Source organism: Terrapene carolina, unplaced genomic scaffold (genome assembly GCF_002925995.2).
Source record: "Terrapene carolina triunguis isolate 2854851 unplaced genomic scaffold, T_m_triunguis-2.0 Scaffold210, whole genome shotgun sequence".
Classification (NCBI taxonomy): Eukaryota; Metazoa; Chordata; order Testudines; family Emydidae; genus Terrapene; species Terrapene triunguis.
Genome location: NW_020664561.1, coordinates 17,216,830 through 17,239,426, shown reverse-complemented (window position 1 = coordinate 17,239,426; position 22,597 = coordinate 17,216,830). Strand labels below are relative to the sequence as shown.

Genomic DNA, 22,597 nt, shown 5'->3' with positions numbered 1-22,597 from the left:
GGTTTTCTAATTCTTTAATCATTTGCATTCTCTGTGGCTCTTCTCTAAACCCACTCCATTTTTCCAACATACTTCTTGAAGTATGAACACCAGAATTGGACATAATATTCCAGGAGAGGTCACACCAGTGGAAAATGCAGAAGTAATCTCTTCTACCTTTCTACTCCTACTCAAGATTCAGCTGTTTATACATACAAGGATCACATTAGCCCTTTTGGCCACAGCGCTGCACTGGGAGCTCATGTTCAGCTGATTTTCCACCATGACCCCCAACTCATGGCTTCCTGGGATAGGGTCCCCCATCCTGTATGGCCTGCATTCTTTCTTCCTAAATATTTACAATGACTTTACATTTGGCAGTATTGAACCGCATACTGTTTGCTTGCACCCAGTTTACCAAGCTATCTGATTGCTATGTATCAGTGACCTGTCCTCTTCATTATTTACCACTTCCCCAATCTTTGTGTCATCTGTAAACTTGATCAGCGATGATTTTATGTTTACTTCCAGAACATTGACAAAAACATTAAATAGCATCAGCTGAAGAACTGATCCCTGCAGGACCCTTCTAGAAGCACACCCACTCAAATGATTCCCCATTTACAATCACACTGTGAGACATATGAGCCAGTTCGTTTCTTAAATCAAAATATTATGTAGTACCAAGCCTTCTAGAAGCTTAAGCATATTACATTAACACTATTACCTTTATCAAGTAAATGTATATCAAAAAGATATCAAGTTAGGTTAACAAGATAGATTTTTCATTAACCAATGTTGATTGATATTAATTATATTAACTTCCTTCAATTCATCAAGTCCCATATCAGCCATTTCATTATTTTGCCTGGGTTCAACATCAGGTTGACTTACAATTACCTGAGTCATCCCATTTACCCTTATTAAATATTGACATAACATTAGCTTTCTTCCAGTCCTCTGTAACTTCTCCACTGTTCAAAGACTTATTGAAAATCTACATTAACTGTCCAAGGAGCTCCTTGGCTGGTTTATTTAAAATTCTTGGATGCAGATTATCCAAACCTGCTGAAAAAGTCTAACTTTAATAGTCACAGTTTAACATTCTCCAGAGTTACTGTTGTAATGTAAAGTATTTCATTATCTTCACAAGATATGAATACATCATTTAGCCTTTTCCCAAATACAGAACAGGTATTTATTGAACACTTCTGTGTTTTCTTCATTATTATTGACAATTCTACCATTTCCATCCAGTAATGGATGAATACCATTCCTTCTGTTCCTAATTACTTGGAAAAAAATTTTTTAACTCTGCCGGCCATAGATTTTGCCTTGTGTCCTTTTGCTTCCCTTGTCAAGTTTCTACAATTCCTAGCTTCTAACTTATATTCATTGCACTCAATTGCCTCCCCCCTAATCTTCTCTCCTTTATTTTTTAAAGAGGCTGCTTTCACTTCCCCCTCTAAGACAGGTTGCAGCTTTTGGGTCACCTAATATAGTGTTCTTAAACAGTTCACAATTATGCACATTTTTCTGTTTAAATTCTTTCTCACAGATGATTTGCTCACTTTTTTAATTTTTGTGAAATTGGCAGTTTTAAAGTAACAAATACATAAGTGATTTGGTCTTTATTTCTGTTTGCATATAACAAGTATAATCAAGCCTGGATCACTTGCACCTAAGCAATCACTAATTTTTAGTTCTGTGATCAATTCCTCCATCTCTCAAGATGAGGCATGATATAAAACTCCGCATGCTGGATGCAACACCCTTGAAGGATGTACTGTGTGTTAGGATGGCAGTCACTATTTTAATAATTGTAGTTGTATTTTTAATATCTATCTTAGGGTTTTATACTGCCTCCAATCACCATGGGACCGGAGTGCAATTTACATAAAATCCACAAGAACAGCAAAGTCCCTAGGAGACTTTAATAGCATCTCTGGTACTTCTCTCTCTATGGAATTAAAACTCTTCTTGGGTTGGGGTGTTTGTTTTGTTCTGGGACTTGGCTACACTTGTGAGTTAGTACGCAATAAAGGAGCCCCGTGTGCACTAGCTCACTCCCTGTACACACTGGCAAGGCACGTAGAGCGCTCTGACTCCGCGGCTAGAGCACCCCTGGTACTCCACCTCGGTGAGAGGAATAACGTTTGCTGCACTCCTGCTGGAATGCTGTGGCACCAGTGTGATCGAGGTGTTGCATTACTGCGCTCTGTTAGAAACATCCCATAATTCCCTTAAGTCAAGTGGCCACTCTTGTCATTGTTTTGAATCGCTGCAGGAATGTGGAAGTGCCCTTTGAAATCTCCGTTTCTGACATCCAGCTGATTATCTGCTCCGAGACAAATCAACCATTACTATGGAATGCTGTGTGTGATAAAGAGAGGCGGGGGGAGAGAGAGGATCTGCTCTTGTCTGAACTTACAAGATAGCATGCTGACATGCTCTCAGCCCCCCAAAAACCCACTCTCTCTCCCCCCATGTACACACAACACACTCCCTGTCACAGTCCACCCCACCCTACCCCCCATTTGAAAAGCACGTTGCAGTCACTTGCATGCTGGGATAGCTGCCCATAATGCACCACTCCCAATGCCACTGCAAGTGCCACAAATGTGGCCACGCCAGTGCGCTTGAAGCAGTCAGTGTGGACAGAGTGCAGCATTTTCCCTACTGTGCTCTCCGAAGGCTGGTTTAACTCAAAGCGCTCTACATCTGCAAGTGTAGCCATGCCCTTTGAGTGTGAAGTGCCTTTCTTATGGTGGAAAGACATTTTTCAGTGTGTCGTCCTACACAGAGTGTCAAATTCTGCCATTTCATTTTATGCAAAATACAAAGACTTTTCTCAGATTTGCATGTGTGTGTAATAATACCATGCTACAGACAATTTTAAACTAGACATAAAGTTTATATTTTGTGATGGGGCAAGGCCAGATGGACATAGGAAAGTAGTAAGAAACAGGTGTGTTAATCCCAGACTAAACAAATCCCTGTTACCATGGTAACCAAATGGCAGTTGCTCCAGGTTAATAAAGACATCGGGGGTTCATTAAGATCCTTCTAGAAAGCAGTGGAGATAGCTAGGTTGATTGGGACACCTGAAGCCAATCAAGGGCTGGCTGGAACTAGTTAAAAGCCTCCCATTTAGTCAGTTAGGCATGCATGCATGCCAGGAGCTGTAGGAGGAAGCCGTGCTGCTGGAGAAACTGGGCAGTACGAACCCTATCAGGCACAAGGAAGGAGGCCCTGAGGTAAGGGTGAAGTAGATGTTGAGGAAGTGGGGGCTGCTGTGGGGAAGTGACTCAGGGACTTGCACTCATCCTGTTTCAAAAAGTCAGCTACCAATAGCTGCTACTACTAGGGTCCGTGGGCTGGAGCCTGGAGTAGAGGATAGGCCCAGGCTCCCCCCATCCATGATTAATCACAGAGACTGAGAGACAACAGAGAATGTGCGAGGGAGGGTTGCTACTTCCCACCTCCCTTGCTGGCTTATGATGAAAATGGCTCAGTAAGCTGTGACTCTTGCCTGTAGAGAGAGAAGTGCTATGTTGAGGGTCACAGTGAGCTTCTGAGGCTAGCGTAATCCGCCTGGAAGCGCAGCACCCACTGAGACAAGGTCAGAGCTTTGCCACAATTTCTAGTAGTCTAGAGAATTTATATTACAGTAAACCTTTACCATGGCCACTATATATTTTGCTAACTAATATGCAACTTACCATTATTATGTAGTGTCACTGACTCTGTGGTGCTAATTTTCAGGGCCTTATATATCATATGACTCAGGAACCAGCTAAAATCTTTCATTAGTTTAAGTAATCACACTGAATTCCTGTTTATAACATATCTTGGTAGGTCTGCTACAGGAAAGGGATACTTATATAATCTTGGAAATAGGTTACTGCTGCATTATACTGGAAATCGACTCATACCATATTGCACTAGATGCCAGCTCATAAAATATTATGCTTTTTAATGACTACATAAAACCATGATGGAAAAAAGAGTGAGCAACACCTCAAAATCAAAGATGATTTACAAGTTATGTTTTAGGAACTGTCTGAATTCTTACCATAGCAGGAAATCACTTAGTCACACCATACAATAGCGAAAAGTAAGTAATTCAGAGCATACCACAGTAAGAAATGACTGAGACCACACTGAATTAAATAGCTTGCTATCTACCCAATTTCTTCCTGACATTATAATACATACAAACAGAACAGAAAGATGTTATTGCTTTGAGGAAGGCATTTTGGATAAGCCATTAGTTTTTTAATAGTCTAACTGTAATGGCTATCTTTTTAAATCTTATTGAGCAAATTCCATATTCAGCACATTCATGCAACCACAGTGAAGTTTGAGAGTCTGTTAGCAGAATTTGACCCATGCTATCTAAGAGGATTCTGTCTATTATGTCACTATTACCAGATAGACTAGCTGTACTTTGACTCCTGTTCCCCATCCCCAGTTTCTCACTCAGCTGATTTTTAAAGACTGCAGGAGCTATTGTAGACCTTATGCAGAGAATCAGGCCCATGGCTCCTGTTCACCTTCTAAAGCCCATAGCAGGTTGTGAGAATCTTAGATGAGCCACAAACAAGGAAAGCTAATAAAAGGAGCCAAATCAAAGTATGGAGTCAGGTAAGTAGTGGGAACTGACAGAGGCTAGAGACTATGCAGAGCCCCTGAACTCTGCCAGGATCCCTCGTGACAGATTCTCCTGAAGAAAGCACTGCTCTATCACTTCCCACTGCCTTAAAATGTGTAGCTCTGCAGGGCATCCTGTTCCCTGCTTCCAATGCATCTTTTAAAAAAAATTTAAATTGAGATGGGGGTGGGGGGAACCAAAGGAGAGTCAAACAAACCTTGTTAAGATGGAGTTAAAGAATGAGTCAGTAATTTATGGGATAAATACAAAACAAAACAAATGAGCTTAAACTTAAAAGAAACCAAATAGGTGAAATGCACATTGAAGTCATTCAAAGAATCTTAACTCTGCTCTTGTTGTGACACTAGCTTCCCATCTTTCTTTCTATGCTCCTTCAGTAGCTACTTGGTAAGATGCATGATATTATAGATTCTCCTTTCTGCTGTGGTAGACTTGGCCTTTGTACACATAATGCAAGAGTAAAATGAGAATATGTATCTTAACTCCTATACTATTTGAATTAGACAGCACCTTATAAAAACCAATGTGTAGTATAACTGCTTGGAGACATGTGAAATTCTTCCCTGGCAGATAACTGTCATAATCTACCTTACAAAAGGTGGAAAATGTGGATAGTTTCTTCATCACCAATGAGGTCTCTCACTGTATTCCCAGTTATAATGATAGTTTTAACTAAAATGATAGCGTTACTCCCATACAAGGGGTGAAGCTGATTGTCAAGCTTGATGTCATGGGCATAGGACACATTGGCAAGGATGTTTTGGGCTTCTTTATTATTATTTACTTCCTCTTTACAACAAGAGGGTTGAGGAGGGATCATGAAGTAGCATCAGGTGGGTTTCAGAGTGGTAGCCATGTTAGCCTGTATCATCAAAAACAACGAGTAGTCCTTGTGGCACCTTAGAGACTAACAAATGTATTTGGGCATACGCTTTCGTGGGCTAAAACCCCCTTCATCAGATGTATGGAGTGGAAAATACAGTAGGCAGGTATGAATACACAGCACATGAAAAGATGGGAGTTGCCTTACCAAGTGGTGGGTCTAACAAGCCAATTCAATTAAGGTGGAAGTGAGCTATTTTCAACAGTTGACAAGAAGGGGTGAATACCAAGGGAGGAAAAATCACTTTTGTAGTGCTAATGAGGGCAATGTAATCAAGGTGGCCCATTTCAAACAGTTGACAAGAAGGTGAGTATCAGCAGGGGGAAATTAATTTTTGTAGTGATCCATCCATTCCCAGTCTTTATTCAGACCTAATTTGATGGTGTCCAGTTTGCAAATTAATTCCATTTTCTCATTGGAGTCTGTTTTTGAAGATTTTTGTTGAAGAATTGCCACTTTTAAGTCTTATTGAGTGTCCAGGGAGATTGACGTGTTCTCCTACTGGTTTTTGAATGTTATAATTCTTGATGTCTGATTTGTGTCCATTTATTCTTTTGCATAGCGACTGTCCAGATTGGCCAATGTACATGGCAGAGGGGCATTTCTGGCACATGATGGCATATATCACATTGGTAGGGTGGGTGCATCACAGTCTATTTCCAGTAATTGCAGGAGAGGGAAGCACTGGTGGACCTAACTTCTGCTTTTTTTCCTTTCTTGCTGTTTCTACAAATACTTTCCTGTGAAGAAAAGTGACTCATTCCATTCTTTGTGCTGACATCTAGCTGGTGACTAGAACAGGGGACTAGGAGTTAGAACTTTGAGTTCTATTCTCACATTTCCTACTTCCAGGTTGTGTCCCCCAGGCAAATCACTTAGGGTACCTCTTTCTACATATATAACTAAGGTGATGGGCACCCAGCTGTGAGCAGCTGGACTAGACTAGCCCAGGTGTGAGCAGCCACAATACAAAGCCACACATGAGTTACTGTGTTCTCTCACTGATGCTGCCCTCACCCATGTGTGTTGCTAAGACTTCAGGGATCAGAGACCCTGGTTCTTTGTGCTGCAGTAAGCAGATAGGCCTCTCTATGATCCTTTCCCAGTGAATTGTGGGAGAACTTGTCTGTCCTTCAGAGCACATGGGGAGAAACTGTAAGAAGACATTGAAAACTATCAGCACTTGAGTGGTTGAGCCCAATGGCTCTCAACCTTTCCAGACTAGTGAATCCCTTTCAGGAGTCTGATTTGACTTTCATCTCACTTAAAAACTACTTACTTACTTTCTTGTATTTTTAGTCTGATTTTGTGTCATAGCACACTATTACTGAAAATTGTTTACTTTCTCATTTTTACCATATAATTATAAAATAAATTAATGGGAATATAAATATTGCATTTACATTTCAGCATATAGTATATAGAGCAATATAAACAAGTCCTTGTCTGTATGAAATTGTAGTTTATACTGACTTTGCTTGTGTTTTTTAGTATAGCCTGTTGTAAAACTAGGCATATATCTAGATGAGTTGATGTAAACGCTGGAAGGCCTCTGAGTACCCCTGGTTGAGAACCACTGGTTTAGCCTGTCCCCTCTCTGCAAAGTGGACAGGTTACCAAATAAGAGCCTGAGTAAACTCTGCAATGAAAATATACCCGTAAACTCTTGACACACTAAAATGGTTAGACTAACAATATTATAACAGTGTGTGTACAAAAGGCTTAATTAGGGATTGATGGTGATTTGGACTAGATGCCTGTACAAAGGAGTGACAGCTCCCTTATGCTCCATAGAGGTGGTTACTCAGGCCTTGTCTACACTACAGGGCTAAGTCGACCTAAGTTATGCTACTCCCGATACGTGAATAATGTAGCTGGAGTCAACGTAGCATAGGTCAACTTACTGCAGTGTCTACACTGTGCTGTGTTGAAGGGAGACGTTCTCCCATTGACTTACCTTAGTCTTCTCATTCTGATGGAGTACCAAAGTGGACCTGAGAGTGCTCTGCAGTCAATTTAGCAGGTCTTCACGAGACCTGCCAAATCGACCCCCGCTGCATTAATCGCAGCAGCGTCAATCCGCGGTAAGTGTAGACATGGCCTCAGACCTTGGGTACAGGCATATAGAAGTAAGTGGAGCTAATCTCCCATTTACTCCCTCCTCTAGCTGGCAGAGAGAAGAGGGGAATAGGCAGAGACTTGGTTCCACCCCCACCTACTTGCTGGCCAAAGTAGATGAGCCAACGAAGGGATAAAATACTAGCTTGCTGCTACTGTAGAGAACAGTAAATTACTAGTCTCAGTAGCAAACAGGTAAGAAATTGTGACTCAGAAGTATCAGTGTCACAATGCCACCCAAGGCTGCTCCTAGGATGGTGCAACTTATGTACCAACCCCTTACTCAGGGCTGTGTATAAAAGGCAAAACCTTAATGTTTAGAAAACGTTGAAATGCTCAGATAACAGATGTTGTGTAAGTGCAAAGTTTTGCTGTTTAACCCTCCTGACACTGCTCAACTTCCATTTCTAGCTGTACCTCAGTACATGATTTACCTCCAGAACATTTTCCTGGTTCGGGTCCAAAATAAACTCAAAGGTCTCGTTCCACACAGGGTTCACATTATTGTTGAAGTGTTTCGTTCTCTTTCTGCAGTCAGGGGCTGAGGGGATGAACAGCTCCACATATGGATCTGGAGTGTCAACTGTAGAGTACCAAACAGAGGGTAGCATTAGTTAGAACTTGTGTTTGGATAGGATTAACCAAAACAAATTTAGGAATGGACAAATGCATTGTAAGTCCTCTCATTATACACAGTAGTAAATGAAAAGGTACATGGCTTGATCTTGCTCCCCTAAAGATCAAAGTAGTGATGTCACTGATGTTAATGGGAATAGGAGTAGGCCTTGACTGAGAGAATGATACTGTGAGTAAAGATACATATTTATTGAAAAAATGCTCCAATGTTGTTGTAGTTATTTAAAGAAGCATCCCCTGATATCTCTCTCTCACACACACACACACTAGCAACACTATCTGGTATCACAGTAGCAGCAAAGATAGATACAATGAAATGGTCTTCAATTACAAATTAAAGATAGATATTTTGGATTCAGGAGAGTCTACCAAAGGTTTTGTAGAATTAAGGAATACAGTAATGAGCCATTTATGTACTTCCTGATTGTGTAAGGATATCCACATGGGCACATCCCTGGGTGGAAACATTGAAGTCACTGGGGCTCTGTCCTGGCACAGGGGTCCACCCTTATGAATATCACTATAGGACTTCAAGTATCAGAGGGGTAGCCGTGTTAGTCTGAATCTGTAAAAAGCAACAGAGGGTCCTGTGGCACCTTTAAGACTAACAGAAGTATTGGGAGCATAAGCTTTCGTGGGTAAGAACCTCACTTCTTCAGATGCAGATGTCTTGCATCTGAAGAAGTGAGGTTCTTACCCACGAAAGCTTATGCTCCCAATACTTCTGTTAGTCTTAAAGGTGCCACAGGACCCTCTGTTACTACAGGACTTGGGCCTTATTTACATATTTCATTTAAATTGTGGAGGTGTAGCGGAATAGCTGAAATTCTAACTATTCCATCTGTATCCAGTTCAGAGTATGAGTGATGGGGAAAATGTGGCCTGAAGAGTCTTAATTAAGTTGCTTTAATTATTACCATTTTATTACTAAAAGCAAAAGCTATGCTGTAAGTAGCCTTGCTAAATCCCACTTGCCCATCCTTTGAAGACAAATAGTGTTTTTTGGACAGGAGAAGTAAATAACTAGACTTTAACCATCAGCAGCAGCAGCAGCAGCTCAGAAGCGTGGATAGGTAAATTTTGTGACTGGGATAAAATTGCCATGACATTGCATTTTTAAAAGATAAAAGAGCCTTTTGATGATAGATATTTTCTTATATCAGCTTTAAAGGAGAGGATGTCAGATGTACAAGATAAGTGAAGAGAGCAGATCTGATGCATATAGTAGGTAATGGACTACAGTAAGTATACATATTATTGGTAGAAAAGTTGTACCAGTGGTTGATCCGTTTTTTATTTAGTTCAACCTATTCAGTCCATTTTTCTTCAGTTATCTAATACAGTCAGTAATTTGTTCCATTTATCTTAACTTTATTCTTAACAACCAAATTTTTACCATACATATTTGGTTTTGCAGCAATAGTTCTCTGATCCTGCAAAGGGATCTGCTAGCGTAGACCTTTATGTTCACCAATCCTTTTTATTTCAGTGGGAGTCTTCGTGGGAATTTGGATCTGTGCTAGGACATCCCACTGCAGGATCAGGGTAATACTGCTGAAATACATGTGCATGCTGGTACAAGGAATTCTCTCCAATATCTTCTTGGCTTATCAGAAGTTAAAGTCATTTGGTCCGATGTCAGAAAACTGATACACATCTTCAGAGGATCATGTCTTCAGAGGTTGTTTTCTGCTTTTGCCCAACAGCCTATTTCATGCAGTTAAACATGTGCAGTCATCACAAACAATGACCATTTTCTTAAGGATCTCTCTTAGTCAAAACAATTACACTGCATTTTAGCTACATGTGTTCTCATGAGAATACACTGTTTCATCAAAGCCAAAACGTATCGGGTAGACATGTTGATTTCAACAATGCTTTTGACAGGAAGGTTTCTGAGGTCCAGGCATCTCTGGTCACTTCTGACCAGAGAAAAAGAGACCTAAATTGAAAACTTGATCTTTCAAACAGAAAATGGACATTTCAACACAATTCTGTGTTCTGCAAAAACATTTGAACAGTTTTGATTTTGTTCGAATGTGGAACGAAAACAAAATTTCAAAACCACAGAAGTTGTCATGGAATTTTTGTCCTCCAGCCACCTCTAATGCAGACCCAAGCCAAGCTTCAACTCAGCCTCTCAGTGTACTATTCAAAGACAAATAATTGGGGAGTGACAGAACAGCTATAGATTCTGAAATATTTTCAAAGATATCCTTTGCCCATTGGAGATGTGGAATAATATGCATGTACAATAGGGTGAGTTAAATACGGACCATGCTTTTTTCTAGTTAGTGTGACTTGAGGGACTGTACCAGAAATCCAATTCCTTCAATGCATTTTATTTATTAATTGCACAATTCATAGAAAAAGCACTTTTAGCTTCCTGTCTATTTTATGGTGAACAGATCTTACTGTGTCAGATTTTTCATGGCAAACTATGATACACCAGAAGAACTTTTTACTGCTTAGAAAATGAGGGTTTTGCAATATTTTGTGTGTGTGTGTGTGTGTACGCGTGCGAGACAGAGAACTTGTACGATTTGGCAGCCTACATTCCACTCTGCACAATATTTATAGAACTATTTATAAACCAAGGAAAGCCTGGGCAGTCCTTTAAGGTATGTCTATACTGCAATGTGTGTCCAGGATTAGCAGAACTCAAGTTAACAGACACTGCGTTTGATAACCTAGGGCTTGAGCATCTACACTCATTAGTAACCCCAGGCCATGAATTGTTGAAGCCTGGGTCCCAACCTGGGTCTCCAGCATCTATACTGCATTATGTGGGCCCAAATCTAACCCTCATAGCCCAGACTTCCTAATGGCCTCCCAAAATGTGACCACTATAGCCCTTTGTTCATGGTGCAGTGTGGGAAAACTTGACTGTCCAGAGTACAAAAAGTCAGTGTGTGGGATTACTTCTGGCAGACTCCAAGAGCATGAGTCCAGTGGGGATGCATCCACACTGCAAAGAAATAGGGCTTGAACCCTGAGTTTGAACTCAGGCTCCAGCCTACCCGCCCCCTTTTGTCTACAAGCAAATCGTGCTAACCCATAGCTTGGATCCAGAATGCCAGGCCCCTCGGTGGAGGAGGATCCAAGCCTGAGTCAAGACAGTCAAATTCCTATCTACTCCAACTTAAAAAAAATAAAAAATAAAAAAAATCAACATGACTACTGGCCAACTTTGACTGTGTATTTTAGCTCCTTGGATGAAAAGTAAATCTGCTTTAATGCTATGCAGACCTCCTTCCTGACCTCTGGAAATTGAAATGCTGGATTCTGAATATCCTGACAACACTAACTACTGCAGACCTCTTGGTGCTAAAGGACTGAACTTCTACACATCAGCTTGGTTTTGAACCAAGCTACTTTTGCCATGCCAAGTCAGTCTGAAGCAGAAACTAATGCATTTTACAGCTAAACTTAAAAGCAGTTACTGTATGACTGGGAGGAAAAATATTTAATTAGCTCAAAATCTCAAACAAAAACTTTCTTCCAACTGTGTAACAAAAATACCTCAGGCCAAGAGTTTCTCAATTGCCCTTTCATGTTTGAAAGTTTACTTTGCAGTCTTTTCAATTGAGAAAATGAAAGTCTATTCCTTTAAGAATTTCATCTGCAGCTGGAAAGCAAAAATACAGGGAGCTTTTATGTGTTGATTAAGAGGAAGTTACTCACACTGTGCAGTAACAATGGTTCTTTGAGATGAGCGTCTCTATAGGTGCTCCACTGTAGATGCATGTGCATTCCTGTGCTTCTGATCAGAGCTCTTTGGTAGCAGTGTCTGTTCAGCCTGCACATGCACTCTCCCTTTCTCATGCTCTGCCTTGAGGCTAATTAGTGCTGTGCAAGTGAACCACCTTCAGATCCTTCTCTACCACAGAGTCCCTAACAATAACTTTGAAACAGAAGGGAGGGCAGGTTATGGAGCACCTATAGGGACACCCATCTCAAGGAACCATCACTACTGCACAAGGTGAGTAACTTCCTCTTCTTCTTTGAGTAGTGTTCCTATGGGTACTCCACTATAGGTGACTCCGGAGCAGTATCCCTAATGGGAGGTTGGGGCTTTGGAGTCAAGTCTGTTATGGATGATGATACCGCAGAGCTGAAACTAGCATTGGAAGCATAGTCTCCAGTGATGGCATAGGGTTCTGTGAGGGTATGTGCAAATGCCCAAGATGGCTGTTCTGCAGATTTCCAAGACAGGGACATTCCTGAGAAGGCGACAAAGGAGCAAACTAACCTTGTGGAGTGTGTGCGAATTCCAGGTAAAGGTACTATATTGCGAACATGAACACAGTGCTTAATACAGTTCAAGACCCATTTGGAGAGTCTCTGGGCTGATATTGCTGTGCCTTTAGACCTTTCTGCAATGGAAAGGAAGAGCTTAGGAGATTTCCTAGAAGTCTTTGTCCTGTCCAAGTAGAAGGCTAGGGCTCTCCTAACATCTAGCATGTGCAGTATGGCCTCTCTGTTAACATGGTGAGGCTTAGTTGGGAGGGGATTTGGTTGGTTCATGTGAAAAGATGAGGCCACTTTAGGAATAAACTTTGGGTGTAGCCAGATAGTAACCTTGTTGTGAAAGAATACTGTAAAGCAGGGTGTGCCATAAGTGCTGCTATTTCCCCTATTCTCCTCACCGAGATGGCCACCAGAAATGCTATCTTCGTTGACAGGTGTGTAAGAAAACAAGTAGCCATTGGTTCAAAGGGTGATCTAGTCTGGCTCTTTAAAACTAGTTTTAGGTTCCATGTTGGAGTAGGGCATCTGGGTGGGGAAAGAGGTTTGTTATGCCCTTAAGGAATCTCTTTGTAGTTGGGTGTGAGAAAACTGAGTATCCCTCTACCTGTTGATGGTGGCCACTACAGCCACCAGATGTAGCTTGAGCAAACTGAGGTATAGCCCTGTCTTCTTGAGAGCCAATATGTATTCTAAACACCACTAGGAGAATAGCAGATGTAGGGATAACGTGCCTGGAATTGCACCAAACCTCATCCACTTTTGTAGTTAAGTATGACGGGTAACCAATTTCCTACTGTGTAGTAACACTTCCTGTACCTCCTGGGAGTGGGAGCACTCTATGCGTTGGAACTACAAAGAAGCCAAGCCTTGAGCTGGAGTATCTGCAGGTTGAGATGGAGAGTGTGTTGTTCTTTCTGCGAGAGGAGGTAAGGAGTGGGTTGAAGAGGGATTGGTGGACACATCGTCATCTGTCTCACTCAGGTGGGAGCAATCAGTACGACGTTTGCTTTTTCTCTTTCTTTTCAACAGGACCTTCAACAAGAGAGGGAACTGGGAATGGCGTAAAGAAGGCCCTTGTCCCATGGAAGGAGACCGTCCCCTAATGAGTGCTGTCCGAAGCCAGCCCTGGAGCAATAATGTGGGCATTTCCTGTTCAGGTAAGTAGCGAACAAGTTTGTCGGTGTCCCCCATTGACAAAATATGCTGCGAAGTACTGTGGGGTTCACTTCCCACTCGTGGTCATGTGAAAACTGCCTGCTGTTGTGTTCGGTACTAATGATAGGTAGGCTGCCGATATTAGAACATTGTGGCAAATGCCCCAGTTCCAGAGCTTTAGCACTTTTGCGCAGAAGTAGGATGATCTGGTACCTCCCTGATGATTTATGTAGCACACAATGTTCTCTGTCATGACCTTCATGTGTGTACCTCTGAGCAGTGAACACAAGCATTCCTGACCACCCTGAGTTCGACAACGTTGATGTGAAGAGTCACCTCAGAGGACTACCATTTGCCCTGAGTCATGAGGTTGTTGAGGTGTGCAGCATAACCCATGAGAGATGAGTCTGTAGTGAGAAGTAATGTCAAGGGAGGGCTGAGTGAACAGGACCCCCGTGCAAACATTTACCGGGTCTTTGATCCTGGAAGGCAACAAGAGAGGGTTGTCTAACCTGTCTTTTTTTGGCCTATAAACAGAGCTGAACCATGTCTACAGACACCTTATCTATAGTTTGGCATGAAATATTACAAACATACCAGCCACCATGTGCTGCAGAAGCTGGAGGAACATCTGGGCAATGTTTGAGGGCTAGCTTGAACTGTCTCTATAAGTGTGGACAGGCTGTGAAATCTGTGTTGTGGAAGGAGCGCCCTCACTTGCAGTGAGTTGAGGTCAACCCCTATGAACGCCAAACATTGCACTGGAGTTAAGGTTGACTTTTGGACGTTAATTTGCAGGTCCAGGTTCGTGAATAACCTTCTCCTCTAGTCCCACCTCCTACTCCTCCAGGATCTCCTCAGAGGTTCTGAGGCTCCACAGTATATAATGCTGCCCACGTATCCCAACAGGGCTACAGGGGCGGTGGAAGAGGCATGGGTGGCTGACCCCATGGTTAGTCATACCACAGGGGCGGAGGTCCAGACTGAGGATATGACTGGGAAGGCCCAGGTTGGTAGCGGGAGGAAGCATAGTGAGTGATGGGAGATGACCTCCTGGCCATTATCCGACTCTCCAGTGGAAAATGGTGGAGCCGATACAGAGGTGCATGGATCAGTGCTGGTGGTCATTATGGAGTTCAAGATGTGCCCAGTACTGAGGCCCTGGTACCAATTAGATGAGACTCGATACCTTAGATACTGTGAGGTCCTTAGAGAACCTAAATTCCTATTGTGCCACAGTATTTGGTACCCTTAGCGGTTGCTGTTATTGAGTTGGCGGTACTGAGGGAGCTCGCAATCTTGGCTGCATCAAGCGCTCTGATGATGGTTGCCTCTTCCCAGAGGTGGCACAATCTCCACACCTGTCCGTGACCGGCATCATCATTGATTTGGTGCCTGTGCCCAGGGGGTCCTTAGGCATACCAGCGGTATCTGTCACACTGGACCCACACAATCTGTGGGTATTGTGTTTAGATGCCTTCAGTGCTGTTGGTACCAAAGAGATCGAATGTGCCAGGGACCTCCTCTCACTGGTTCAGGGCTCACTATGAAGGCTTGAGGATCTCTTTTTGGAGGTCTTCCATGGGGCATCTGAGGATTTCTTCCTTGGTTCACTGGAAGGCTATGGAGAAGATTTGTGTTGCCTGTAAGACTCTGGGCACAGTCAGTTACAGGCCAGAGAGCACCCTCCATAAGGAGCAGCTTTAGCTTCAGTTCCTGTTTTTTGGGGTGGATGTAGTAACAGACACAGCAGGAATGCCCATCCATTACCAGAATGGACTCCTTGCAGGAGAGACACCTCTTAAACCCAGGCAACCTGGAACCTTACTGGGGGCATTTCCCAGTATGGAGGGGGGGAGAGAAGGGTAAAACAAATAACGTTTGTTTGGTTTTAACAGGGAAGAAAAGAACTAAAGGAAACGCTATGAGAACTAAGAAGAAAACACTAGAACTAGCTCAGAATGAATTTCAAGAGAGTAAAGTATCCGTGAATGGACTGCTAATGGCTCCATCTCTAGCCTGGGGCAATTGAGAAGGAATTGGGGGTAGTCTGCCCCTGCAGTGCTTATTAGCCTTGAGGCAGAGCACAAGAAGGGGAGAGTGCATGTGCAGGGTGAACAGACACTGCTACCAAAGATCTCCAATCAGAAGCACAGGGACACAAATACCTACAGTGGAGCACCCATAAGGACACTACTCAAAGAAGAAAATACTGATGTAAATTATGCAATAGCAATCAAAAGCTTAGATCTGTTATTTCTTGGGGAGACAGAGACCAAAGACTTATTACAAGCTATTTCACATACATCACAGTACTATTTGATTTTGTTTGTATTTCAAAAGGTTAAAGTTGCCAAATTTCATAGACAATAAAAAAAACTTTAATCCAGTGGAAAAGTAATAATGATCTGAATATTTCAATTTGAAAGTACAGTTTAAAAGAGAAACATTAGGTAATGGTTCAAGGGTCAAATACTGTTAATCTAAAATAGCTTCTTCATCACTGCAGGAGCAATAAGTGCATAACATTAAAGATGCAATATTGTCTTGGAATTGTTCCGAGTCTCTTTTACACAATATATTAACCAGACTGTCTGAAAGAGCAACCAAATGTTTTTCAAGAGAAACAATGTAGAACAGTTCATTCATATTTTTCCTGTGGGATTACTTTTCTGAAATAAATAGTTATCTTTGTTGTGTAGGAAGGTTCCTCTTGTGAATAAGGCATCAGACTATTCTTAACTTTGCCACAGGCTTCCTACATTACTTTAGGCAAGTTATTTAATCTTTCTGTAGTTCATTGATGCCATTCATAACATAAGGCTAACTATACCTACTAAAGCTTAACTCATTAACGATTGTTAAACATGTTGAAGTGCAAAACATTAACGGCCATCAGTCTAAGAGGAACCGCTCCAGCTCACCTCCGCTCCACCACCACCGCCTTCCCCGAGCGCCCTGCCGCTCGGCTTGTCCTCCCTCCCAGCCTTGCTGCGTGAAACAGCTGTTTCGCGCGCGGCAAGCCTGGGAGGGAGGGGGGAGAAGAGGAGTGGCGGTGGAGCGCTCAGGGGAGGAGGCGGAGCGGAGGCGAGCTGGGGCGGCGGGGGCACTTTTTCTCCATGCCTCGGAGTTGGCACCTATGATGGCCGGCGCCAGAATGCCACCCCTAGAAATATGCTGCCCCAAGCACCTGCTTGTTTTGCTGGTGCCTGGAGCTGGCCCTGGGAGAGGGGATGGGAGCAAGACCAGATCAGTAGAACAGGTCAGCCCCCGATTCGCCGCTTGCCTCCTCAGCCCCCCTCCCCCGGTTCGCCTACTCACTCCCTGCCACTGCCCGCCCGCTCGCCTACTCAACCCCCCTCCTTCACCCGCCGCTTGCCTACTTACCCCCCCACGGGCCGCAAAGTGCGTCCACCTACTCAACCCCCGCGGGCAGCACAGTGAGCCCACGCGGGCCGCATGCGGCCCCCGGGCCGCATGTTGTGCAGGCCTGGTCTAAAGAGTTTAAAACAACATGTGATAAATCAAGACAAATATAAACAAATTAGCTATTTGCTGAAAGACAAGAAATTTTCCAGGTTTGGGAAATAAAGTTGATCAAGAGGCTTTATTTATGATTTCTCCCCTCCCCAATACATTTTGGATGTGGTATTTTTTGAGAGGAGAAATCAAAACTGTATCGAGGCTATAACGCCAAATTTATACACATTCCTGCTGTCTCCCCACATGAAAATACATTCAATACATACTCCTATTTATAATGTTTATTTTTCCCAAGACCCTAAGAGTTGGGGCTGAAATCTGCCAATACACCTATGGGTATTGTTTTGACTTTAAATATAACGATATGAAGATATTGTCATCTGGAACCAAGTGATTTGACTGAGGCCAGGATTCAACAGACTGACCCCAGTCATGGGGACCAATGTGGGTGGAAGTTGTTGCCATGGAAGAAACCCACAAGCTCTCTGCCACCAAAGAAACCCCAAGTCACCAGCATGGCCTCACAAGTGCGTGGCTCTGGTCAGCGAAAGGAACATAGCAAGGGCACACAAATCATGCCAATTCAATACGTTCCCACTGCAATCTGTTGACAGGGCTCCTATGGAGCCCCTGGTGGATATTAAAGCCAACTTTTCCCAATAAAAACCCTAAGGGAGATCATGTAAGGGCATTCACATAGAGGTTAATTGTCCTGAGCCATAGTGGATCAAGACAGTGCTAGTAGGCTCCCCCTGTGTTGACCACATTGGGTATGTCTACACTGCAATAAAACACCCATGGCTGGCCCATGTCCGCTGACTCTGGCTCTTTGGGGCTTAGGCTCTGGGGCTACAAAATTGCAGTGTAGACATTCGCAATCAGGCTGAAGCCTGGGCTCTGGGATCCCAGGATAGGAGGATCCCAGAGCCCAGTCTTCAGTTTGAGCCTGAATGTCTACACTATCATTTTATAGCCCTGCAGCCCGAGCACAAGTCAGCTGACATGGGCCAGCCACGGGTGTTTTATTGCAACACAGACATACCCACTGAACCTGTCCCTCTGTTGGAAGCAGTTTCCATCTGTGTTCATCTGTACTGATTGGCCCAGAACACACCACACTGTACAATACAATGGAAACCTGATTTGATCTGCAATTCAGCACAGATCATGATCATGTTATGTCTACTTGGCCTCACCTGATCTTGCCTTGCTACCTTGTCATCCCACCTGACCCATCAGCCACCTCGCTGTACCTTCCCCTTGGATTGAATTCCTGGCAGGCAGACTTCATGCATGAATTCTGCCCACTGATCAGAACTGCCCTTTGACATACCTGGCTCCTGGGCATTACAGTTATGTGGGGTAGATTGAGTTAAGCTAGCTTGTTTCAGCTAACTCAATTTGGGCAGGGGGAGGGCACAGCTTTTTCCTAGTCAGATGGGAACTTGGATGCCAGAGTGAAGGGAGTCCTGAGGGACACATGGGATATGAGAAATCTATACGTGCCACAGAAAGATTACTAACGGGTGTCATACCAGGGAGAAGGGAGTTTATCAACAGTCTTGCTGAGTCCGGCTTAACTGCTATGACAACTGCCTGAGTTTCTTGGCTCTTATAGCAAAGATGTTTGTTTACACATGTAATTAAATATGAAAACAAAACTTTATATTCAAGACTTGTTTTGATGCAAGTCTATTACTTTCCATTTTCTTTTAATTAAAAAGACACGGAGCCTATATATTATTTCAAAATGTCAACTCCTTGGGTCAGGCCAATGCCTTTAAACATGCTCTGTACACTGCCAAAAGCCCTGCCAGCACTCAGTGAACAGTGATAGTCTAAATGACTCTGTGGACATTCATGCGCAGTGCTTTTAGCATTAATGACTGGTCAATATACACCTATTTTTTATATCTCCCATTGGGCACTGGATGTCCTCAAGGCCAAATGCCACTCTAGTGGAGCAAGTCTAACAGTTGTACCACTAACCATCCTAAAGGCACATTCCTGGCTCCGAACTCCACAACTGGCCTTGAACCATTTTAGCCTCATTCATGGATCTAGTCTCTGCATGCTACAGAACCGAAGCTGTGAAAGTATGGATGGCACGATTCCAGATCTGAGCAGAATACTACATATCACAAGGGTCAGCTGATTACCAAATCTGATGGTTGCATCACTCACCTACATGAGACAGGCCCCAAGGCACGTTTTGGTTGTGCAATGCAGAGATGAGTTGATTTCCTATCTGTGAAACAATCTAAATTAATAGGTTTCAGAGTAGCAGCCGTGTTAGTCTGTATCCGCAAAAAGAACAGGAGTACTTGTGGCACCTTAGAGACTAATAAATAATAAATAATATGCTCTAATAAATTTGTTAGTCTCTAAGGTGCCACAAGTACTCCTGTTCTTTTTTCTAAATTAATAGTTAACTAACCAGAGACTTTATTGATTCTTTGCATTTTTGTACTACCTTTCATCTGAAAACAGTTTACAAACTAACATTCATTAATCACAAGACTCCTGTAAGGTAGGTATTACTATATTTCTAATTTACATATAGAAAAAAATTGAACCAAGGAAAACTTAAGTGACTTGCCGAAGGCATGACAACAGGTCTGTGACAGAACCATATTAAGGACTGAGGGAGTTCAACACCATTCCAGATCAGACACCAGTAAGAAGTGATCATATTAGCTAGCTTTCAAGGGTTCACTGAACTGATACATTTTTCTAGGGGCTGCCCTCATGTACCAGAATCTCAGCTTTCATTTAAAAAATTAAGTCTCTAGTTCTTATGCAAAAATAAGCTAAAAATGTGAACAGAGGTAATGGTGTCTGCTTGAATATGCAGATAACCTGAAACAAGAGCTCAAACATATAAACTTCCCCAGTTCATCTCAATAGATTGTTAACACTGAAGTTGAATGATGACACCTTCAGTGTTAACGATTTCACTGCTGATGTATGCACAAAAAGGATGGGGATAAACAGATTATGAAAATATCCTGCTCAACCCAGAATCTTGCTGTGGTAAATAGAAATAAAGTGTCACTCTTGAATTCTTTCTGTATTAACCCATCCATTAACGTGTGTAACCCTCAGGAAGATTACTTAGATTCCTGGGGCTCTGTCCCTGGTAGGGAGGGGGAGCCAAGGCAAACTCAGTCTGCCTAGCAACCAATAGGGAGTGAGATGCCCCTCCCAGGGAGTTCAGGAAAGGGGGGAAGCCATTTTTGAGTCAGTCTGGAGCCAGCCAGGGCAGGACTGGCTGTGTGGGGAGCTGATGAGTCCCAAGCCTGCATGCAGAGTTCCCCCTGAGAACTGGCCTCTAGGGACCTGAAAGCAAGATCCCTCAGCTGGGCTTTTCCTTCTCCACTGATGACTCCCAGTTTGTAGAGTTTTGCTGGGAAACTTCCCCAGCCAGGCTGAGTTAGCCCTCCAGCTCCGTAGGTGTAGGGTTACCATATTTCCACAATCAAAAAAGAGGACACCGGGGGGAGAGGGGGGAGCCCTGCCCTAGCCCTGCCCCCGCCCCCATCCACTCCCTTCCACTTCCCACCCCCTGACTGCCCACCTCAGAACCCCAACCCCCCCTGCTTCTTGTCCCCTGACTGCCCCCTGCTGAGAACCCCACACCCTAACTGCCCCCCAGGACCCTACCTGTCCCCTGACTGCCCCGACCCTTATCCACTCGCATGGGTGGCAGGGTTGTAGAAATTTTGGTGGTGCCCAGAACCCCCCCCCTCCCCACCTGCCTAAGGCTCTGGGAGGGGGGTTGGGTGCGGGGAGGAGGTCTGGGGTGCAGGCTCTGGGATAGAGTTTGGGTGCTGGGTGCAAGCTCCGGGCTGGGGCAGGGGGTGGGTGTGCAGGAGGGGGTGAGGTGTGCAGGCTCTGGGTTGGAGTTTGGGAGTGGGAGGCGGTGCAAAGGGGGGGTGCAGGCTTTGGGAGGGAGTTTGAGGGCAGGATGGGGGGTGTGTGGGAAGGGGGGAGGGGATTTGAGAGGGAGTTTGGGGATAGGAGGGGATGCAGGGGTGAGGGCTATGGGTCTGAGGATGAAGGGTTCATGATGCAGGAGGCAGCTCAGAGATGGAGCAGAGGATTAGGGTGTGAGGGGGATGAGGGCTGGGGCTGAGGGGTTCATGATGCAGGAGGCGGCTCGGGCTGGGGCAGAGGATTAGGGTGTGGGGGGGATGAGGGCTGGGGCTGAGGGGTTTGGGGCGTTGGAGAGGCTCAGGGCTAGGGTGGAAGGGCAGGGTAAGGGCAGCCTGTCTTCCCATTAGTGGATGGGGGACACTAGGACATGGGGGCAGCAGACAGCAGTTGCTGCTGGCTCTGGCAGTACAAGCAGGGAAGGGAGAGGCAGGCAGGGAGGGGGGGGGACACGAGGGGGGGGACACGCGGAGGGGAGGTGGCAGGTGGAGGCCGGGGACCCATCCAACACTGCCCCAATCCCTGACTGCCCCCCCCCCGGACTCTCCTTACCATTCTGGCTCCACGTGTAGGCAAAACACGCTGCCCAGTGGGTCGGTTTGTGTGTTACACAGGGCTGCAGACAGAGGGAGGGGGGAGCAGGGGAGGCCTCTGGCTGCTGGAGGCCAATGGGAATGGCTCAATCGGCTCAGCTGCCCAATCAGCAGCCGCACTCTGCATGGAAGGGAGGGAGGGAGGGAGGCGAGGGAGAAAAAAAACCCGGACATTTTAACCTTGTTACCAATTCCTCCCGGACGGCTATTTAGAGATGCAAAAGCCGGACATGTCCGAGGAAATACAGACGGATGGTAACCCTACCTAGGTGAGACCAGTCACCAAATGGTCAGCTCTGCTCTGGCTGCGAGTCCAGGGCTGCTGCCTGCTGTGTGTGTGTCTGGACATTGGGCTAGGAAACTAGAGTTTGGATTTTAGTATAGTTGTGTAATCTGCACCTTGAGCCCTGCACCCCTTTGTGATGAGGGGAAATCCTGGGATTGAAGCAGCCTGACTCCTGCCTGAAGAGGATCCCTGCCAGCAGAGATCAGCCCCTCTGCAGTGACCGAGGAGTCCAGAGTCATCTCTGAACCTGAGGATCATTCATGGAGTTTGTGAGCGCACCATCTTTTAGTTAGTCAGGGAATTTGTTTTGAGGACCCCCTACTCCCTGAACTGTGTCCTCAAGCCAGGGAGTAAGGGTTTGGGGATTTTATAACCTGCTGCATATTAAACCTGTGGAGGGATTTACCACCTTCTCCCACTTGTGAGTCCTTTGGGCTGTACTGAACCCAGTCAGCCACACTGCTAAACCACTGCGGAGAAGAATTTAGTGGTGTGACAAAGTTCCTCCTCTATCTTGGTGGGTCCTGCATGTATTGGCGGATTTTCTTGCCTCAGAGATTCACCATGTGGGTTGGGGAACAGCCCAGAGACCTTCCCCTCTGGAA

The 22,597-nt window shown here is 44.4% G+C and overlaps 1 protein-coding gene across 1 annotated transcript in view; it reads right to left on the bottom strand.

Moving 5' to 3' along the window:
• Positions 1-22,597, bottom strand: part of LOC112117842 (cytosolic phospholipase A2) — a 140,947-nt gene that overhangs the window by 69,127 nt on the left and 49,223 nt on the right. Inside the window, exon 4 of the mRNA XM_026655608.1 lies at positions 8,090-8,238. Within this exon, the coding sequence (XP_026511393.1) occupies positions 8,090-8,238 (149 nt within the window). The remainder of the gene's footprint in view (positions 1-8,089; positions 8,239-22,597) is intronic.